The sequence below is a fragment of the Triplophysa rosa genome, linkage group LG22 (assembly GCF_024868665.1).
Source record: "Triplophysa rosa linkage group LG22, Trosa_1v2, whole genome shotgun sequence".
In the NCBI taxonomy this organism is placed as follows: domain Eukaryota; kingdom Metazoa; phylum Chordata; class Actinopteri; order Cypriniformes; family Nemacheilidae; genus Triplophysa; species Triplophysa rosa.
The window spans coordinates 20,050,426-20,056,656 of record NC_079911.1 but is presented as its reverse complement, the minus strand read 5'-3'; the positions used below and the strand labels follow the sequence as shown (position 1 = coordinate 20,056,656).

Genomic DNA, 6,231 nt, shown 5'->3' with positions numbered 1-6,231 from the left:
CTCTCTTGTGTTTTTGCTCGTCCCTCACAGCCCAGGAAATTAAGCGATAACCTGGTCCAGCACTTCTCTCTTCCGGATGAGACTCCGCCCATACTGGAAGCAGAGATGACACTGCGAGCCGAGCAGCTGGTGAACGGTGAACGCGGACGACACGCGACGCTAACAGAGAGAAAAATCATTTCACCTGATCCACATCATCAGAAAACAGACTGGAAACCCACAGATCAGAGAGCGCTCAGTCCCGCGACAGACAACATCACAGAGACGTCTCGGATTCAACCGGAGGTGAAAGAAGCGAAGAGGGAAGAAGTCAAGGGAAGACAGGAAGTTGATGCACTCAAACAGGAAGTGAAGGAGGAGAGACGAGAACCAGAAGGTGGTCTCACTGTAACACCTGTAAGAGATGAGCCGAGGGCACCGGTGGTGTGTAGAAATCATATCAAACATTACAAAATAAAGCACAACATCTGCTCTGTAATCATACACATTACTCTCTCTGTCTCTGTCTGTAGAGGGATGTTTGGTTTGAAGCGGGAAAGGTGTGGTATGTGCATAAGGACGGCTACACACTCGGTCAGTGGCCTGTTCTTGAGGGTTTATCTGACATTTACACAACATACTCAAACAAGAAAACTCTCTTCAGTCTATTCATCTGTATCTTTGTCTTTCTGTCTGTCTGTCTGTCTGACTGACTTTATTCCTGTCTGTCTGACTGACTGACTCTGTTCCTGTCTGTCTGTCCGTCCGTCCGTCTGTCTGTCTGACTGACTCTATCCCTGTCTGTCTGACTCTTTATCTGTCTCTCTGTCTGATTTTCTCTGTCTGTCTGTCTCTCTGTCTGTCTGTCTGTCTCTATTCCGGTCTGTCTGTCTGACTCTATTCCCATCTGTCTGTCTGTCTGATTGTCTCTGTCTGTCTGTCTGTCTGTCTGATTTTATTCCTGTCTCTCTGTCTGACTCTATTCCTGTCTGTCTGTCTAATTGTCTGTGTGATTATCTCTGTCTGTCTGTCTGTCTGTCTGTCTGTCTCTATTCCGGTCTGTCTGTCTGACTCTATTCCCATCTGTCTGTCTGTCTGATTGTCTCTGTCTGTCTGATTTTATTCCTGTCTCTCTGTCTGACTCTATTCCTGTCTGTCTGTCTGTCTCTATCCTTGTCTGTCTGACTGTACTGAAAACTCTCTTCAGTCAATTTGAGAAAATATAGAGGAGCCTTACAGTGACCTTTGACCTGTCTGTCTCTCTCTCTCTGTGTCTCTCTTACAGCCACTCAGCTGAAACCTGATGAAAGCACACCGGAGCTGCCAGATCAGCATGTCAGAATTCGACTGGACTCAGACGGTTCTGTTCATGATGTATCAGAGTATGAGATCGAGAAGGTGCGGTGAAACTCAACATCGTGTTTTTATCTCGAGTCGTGATTCGATGTGTGTGAGCGGTGTTGACGTGTGTATTCAGATTAACCCCGCTGATCTGGATCTGTGTGAAGATCTCAGTGATCTCGTGAGCGTCAACGAGTCCAGCGTCCTTCACGTTCTGACCAATCGAGCGAAAGCGTGTCATCCTCTCACTCATGCTGGACCCAATGTGTTGGCGCTGTGGCCTCCTCAGTCTCCAGCTGGCAAGGTATGATTGAAACAACATCCCATAATATACACGGGTGTCAGTGATCGATGAGAGCGCTTGTTTTCTCTGGGTTTAGGTCCGGAGTCGTCGCATGGACTGTTGGTCAGCTCCTGGGCCGCTGCAGGCTCTGGTCAGACGGGTGTATGTGTCTATGGTGGGTCAGAGGAGAGATCAGACGCTGGTGGCTTTGGGTCGCAGCGGTTCTGGAAAAACCACCTCGTGTCAGTCCTTCTCACTGGAGCTTCTCAAACAAGCGGGAGCAGCAGGAGAAACTCTGACCTGTGAGAATATTTGAATGAATTATTACAGATCTCAGGTTTACTGTTGAGTTTTGCATGTGAAGGACAAGAGGTTTGAGTCGTTGACCACCTTCATGGAGCAAAATGACAAACATTATGTTTACTATGTGCTTTACTGTGCGTGCTATTCTGTTGTATACTGACATTAAGTTATTGTTAAAAGTTGTTTGTGTTTGTGTTTGTGATGTGTGTGAGTGCAGTAGAGCGTCTGCAGGCTGTCTTCACTGTGTTGAGATCATTTGGTTGTGTGAGTTCACCTCACAGTGACGCTTCAAACCGTTTCGCTATGGTGCTTTCATTGGACTTCAACCACGCTGGACTCGCAGCTGCCGCACACCTGCAGGTCTGTCTGACCGTCTGTCTGACTCTATCCCTGTCTGTCTGTCTCTGTTCCTGTCTGACTCTATCCCTGTCTGTCTGTCTGTCTCTGTTCCTGTCTGACTCTATCCCTGTCTGTCTGTCTGTCTCTGTTCCTGTCTGACTCTATTCCTGTCTGTCTGTCTGTCTGTCTGTCTCTGTTCCTGTCTGACTCTATCCCTGTCTGTCTCTGTTCCTGTCTGTCTGTCTGACTCTATTCCTGTCTGTCTGTCTCTGTTCCTGTCTGTCTGCCTGACTCTATCCCTGTCTGTCTGTCTCTGTTCCTGTCTGTCTGTCTGATTCTATCCCTGTCTGTCTGTTTATCTCTGTTCCTGTCCATCTCTCTATCTCTGTATGTCCATATATCAGTTTATTTGTCATTCTGTCTGTTTATCTGTCTGCCAGACTCCCTGTCTGTCTGTCTGTCTGTCTGTAATGTTTGTCTGTCTACATAACATATATAACTCACTATATTCTATGTGTGATATGAGAACTGTAGTTGTGTTGTTCTGTGCGTTTCAGACGATGTTGTTGGAGAAGTGGCGAGTGTGTCAGCAGCCGGAGGGAGAGAGTAACTTTCTGGCGTTTTCTCAGATGCTGGCAGGCATCAGTACAGACCTCAGGTCAGTTTACAGCTGTATGTATTGTGAAGACAAAGTTACGGTGGTAAAACCTCAGATCGTGCACCTCGTTGTAGTGTAGTTTCCCCTCTGAGAGAATGTGCTGTGATGTCATTTCCTGTGTCAATCTTGCTCTTTCGTCACAGGACAGAACTGCAGCTGCACCAGCTGAAGGAATACAACTTATTTGGTATTACATGTCCAACAAAGGTAGACGCTATGAAAAGAGTAAATGTATTCATGTCAGAATGCACTTTTCTGTGTGTTTTAAATGAGTGACACACGTGTCTTCTCCGCATTCAGGTGGATGAAAAGCAAAGAGCGTCAGTGGGGTTTGGGAAGCTGCTGGCTGCTATGAACACTCTGGGATTCTCATCCGAGGAACAGAAAGCCATATGGCATGTTTTAGCAGGAATATATCATCTGGGTGTGGCGGGAGCATGCAAAGGTACGTGAACGCTTGAGTAACTCAAAGGGGAAGTGTTAGAACACAATCATCAAGTCTTATTTTCTCCCGCGGCTCCAGTGGGTCGTAAGCAGTTTATGAGTTTCGACAGCGCGCAGACGGCCAGCGCCATCCTGGGATGTGAGGGCGAAGAGCTTCACACGGCCGTCTTTAAACATCACCTGAGACAACTGCTGCAGAGAGCCACCGGAGGACTCCGAGAGAGACGGGTGGATGAAGGACTCGAGGAGGGTCAGAACTCTTTCACAGCTCTCGGGAGATTTGACGGCGATGTGATTCCACTTGATGTTTACAGATGTTTGTGTGTCAGGTCCTAAAGTCAGTCCGGTTCAGTGTGTCGGAGGGATGGCTGCTGGTCTCTATGAAGAGTTGTTTACCACTGTAGTCTCTCTCATAAACAGGTGAACAAACACACGTTTTCGAAAGTGAGGATATCTTTCTTCCCCGCGAGTTCAGTCAGAGACGTCTGGCGTGTTTGTTGTTGTTTCTCCAGAGCTCTCCAGTCTCAGCAGCTCACGCTGGCGTCTGTGATGGTCGTGGACACGCCGGGCATGAGAAACCCCAGACACGGCGGTGAGGAGCGGGCGGCCGGATTCTCTGAGCTCTGTCACAACTACTTACAGGAGAGACTGCTGGAGCACGGCTTCAATCACACCTTCACGCACGCGCTCCACAGATACACACAGGTACAGACACCTCAACAAACACGCTCACAAAGGTCTGATGAGAACGTGAATGTATTTCTGGGTGTGTGTTTAGGAAGGAGTGCCTGTAGATTTCGCGGCTCCGGAGTCGAGTCCGTCAGATGTCGTGAACGCTGTAGATCAGCCTGGACGTCAGGTATCGGTGGGATTCTCATCTGCATGATTCTCACGCGTGTGGCTCGCTCGCTGGTGTTGTGTTACAGCGGTGTGGTTGAATCATCAGGTGAGAGGAGCAGAAGGTGACAGGCGTGGACTCCTGTGGGTTCTGGATGAAGAGATGCTCACTCCCGGTTCTACAGAGAACGCGGTTCTGGAAAGAGTCTGTCAGCATTTCAGTGGAACAGGTACAATTCATCAGCGATCGAGTCTGTTTTACTCTGGGATGTTTTTATTCATCAGAGGGTTGTTGTTGTTTGTTTAGTCCGTCAGTGTGAACAGCCTCTTCATTGTGAGATCTCTCATGTGATGGGTTCTGATCCGGTCCGTTACGATCTGTCTGGATGGTTCGGTCATGTTCAGAATAATCCATCAGCCCTCAACGCCGGTTCACTGCTGCAGAACTCTTCTGTGTAAGAATACAGACGCTCACTCGCTCATTTCTTCTTTACCTGGAATTAATGGGTCTCAGTTGACACAATCACAGTCATTTACATTTACATCGAGTCATTTAGCAGACGCTTTTGTCCAAAGCGACTTACAGATGAGGGAAACAATGGAGGCAATTGGCACAACATGAGGACAACAAAAAGCATAAGTGCAGTAAAAATCAAATCAAATCAAAAACCTATCAAACCTATTTAACCACTGAATGATGCAAATGATCAATCAAGTATTCCAAAGAGCAGTGATAGCAATTAAACAAATATGAAATGTTATCATTTATCATTCACGCTGCAAAACAAGAATTTCTTCCTCAGTGTGTTTGTTATGTAATATCGAAATATTTCAGCAAACATTTACCTGAGACACAAAATGACTGACAAAATAGCCAAATAAAACTAGAAAAACATTTAATAATTGCCTTTATTTTTCTCTCTCATTTTGACTCGAGTCATTTTAAATGGGTTCTCAAATGTGTTTTAAAACAAAAGAAAAACGACAAATATGTCAAACATTTATTTGCATTGGATGGTTTTTTAACAGCAAAACATGCATTTCTTTGAAGGTTTGTCTTGTTTTTCGGGACAGATGTCTAAAAATTCAAAATAAGAGTCAGAATACACTTATTTCAGAAGCAAACTTCCATGAGATATTGTGTCTGGTTTTCTGTAAAGAAAAAAAATCTAAATGAAGTTTATGCTTAAAACAACAACAACAAGTCTGCCAATAGTGTAAGAAAAACAAACTTAGATTAAATGTATCGACTTTGGTTTAGACGTCTGAAGAAAATGGAAAACTAGCCTTTTTTGTTTTTAGAAAACTAGCCCATCTTAAGTCATTTTGCCTTTCATGTAAAGTATTTTGATTTAAACAGTAGATATTTGCAGGGTAAAGCGAGACGAAAACACAATGTAAGTCTGTGAGTCTGCCACAACAAAAACACGGAGGTGAAAGAGAGGGTGTCTTTCTTCTCTTATATAGAGTAGCGATCAAAGGTCTGTTCGGGCCGCGGGCGTCTGTTCCTCCTCTCTGTCGGGGTTTGGGTGGTGTTGAGGGCGGCTCTCAGCGCTCTCTGGAGAGAAGCGGCACAGTTCGCAAGACTCTGAGCGGAGGGATGGCGGCTCTCAGGAGACATTCTCTCTGCATCTCTGTCAAACTTCAGGCGGTGAGGAAACACGTTACCGTGGAAACAAATGACACGTCTGGTATCTGTTCATGTCTATGAGATCCGTGTGCTGTTGGTAAACACGTGTATGTGTTCAGGACGCTCTGGTGAATGTGATTCGTCGAGCACGGCCGGTGTTTCTTCAGTGTTTGAGTGTTAAAACAGATGCGGGTGTCTTTGATGTTCCATCACTGCGTGTACAGCTGCACTCCACACACCTGCTGCCCGCGCTACACCTCTACAGAACAGGTTGAACACACACACCTTTGAGCTTTTAGTCATGTTTCGGGTCCTGTCCAAATTCTGTACTTTTATTTTCACCTCATTTGTTGTGTTTGCAAGTCTTGCTCATACAAGCAATCCTGTAACCTCAGGAAGAAAAAATCTAAATTCATC

At 45.9% G+C, this 6,231-nt stretch overlaps 1 protein-coding gene across 2 annotated transcripts in view; it reads left to right on the top strand.

Moving 5' to 3' along the window:
* The window catches only part of LOC130546450 (unconventional myosin-XVIIIb-like), a 32,183-nt gene that overhangs the window by 5,469 nt on the left and 20,483 nt on the right, over window positions 1-6,231 (top strand). For both annotated transcript variants that reach the window (XM_057321714.1, XM_057321715.1), the window contains exons 4-20: window positions 31-423; window positions 513-573; window positions 1,265-1,377; window positions 1,457-1,624; window positions 1,701-1,905; window positions 2,124-2,266; window positions 2,803-2,903; window positions 3,047-3,110; window positions 3,204-3,348; window positions 3,427-3,597; window positions 3,677-3,767; window positions 3,860-4,052; window positions 4,126-4,206; window positions 4,294-4,414; window positions 4,492-4,639; window positions 5,652-5,835; window positions 5,934-6,084. In XM_057321714.1, the coding sequence (XP_057177697.1) occupies window positions 31-423; window positions 513-573; window positions 1,265-1,377; window positions 1,457-1,624; window positions 1,701-1,905; window positions 2,124-2,266; window positions 2,803-2,903; window positions 3,047-3,110; window positions 3,204-3,348; window positions 3,427-3,597; window positions 3,677-3,767; window positions 3,860-4,052; window positions 4,126-4,206; window positions 4,294-4,414; window positions 4,492-4,639; window positions 5,652-5,835; window positions 5,934-6,084 (2,533 nt within the window). The remainder of the gene's footprint in view (window positions 1-30; window positions 424-512; window positions 574-1,264; window positions 1,378-1,456; window positions 1,625-1,700; window positions 1,906-2,123; window positions 2,267-2,802; window positions 2,904-3,046; window positions 3,111-3,203; window positions 3,349-3,426; window positions 3,598-3,676; window positions 3,768-3,859; window positions 4,053-4,125; window positions 4,207-4,293; window positions 4,415-4,491; window positions 4,640-5,651; window positions 5,836-5,933; window positions 6,085-6,231) is intronic.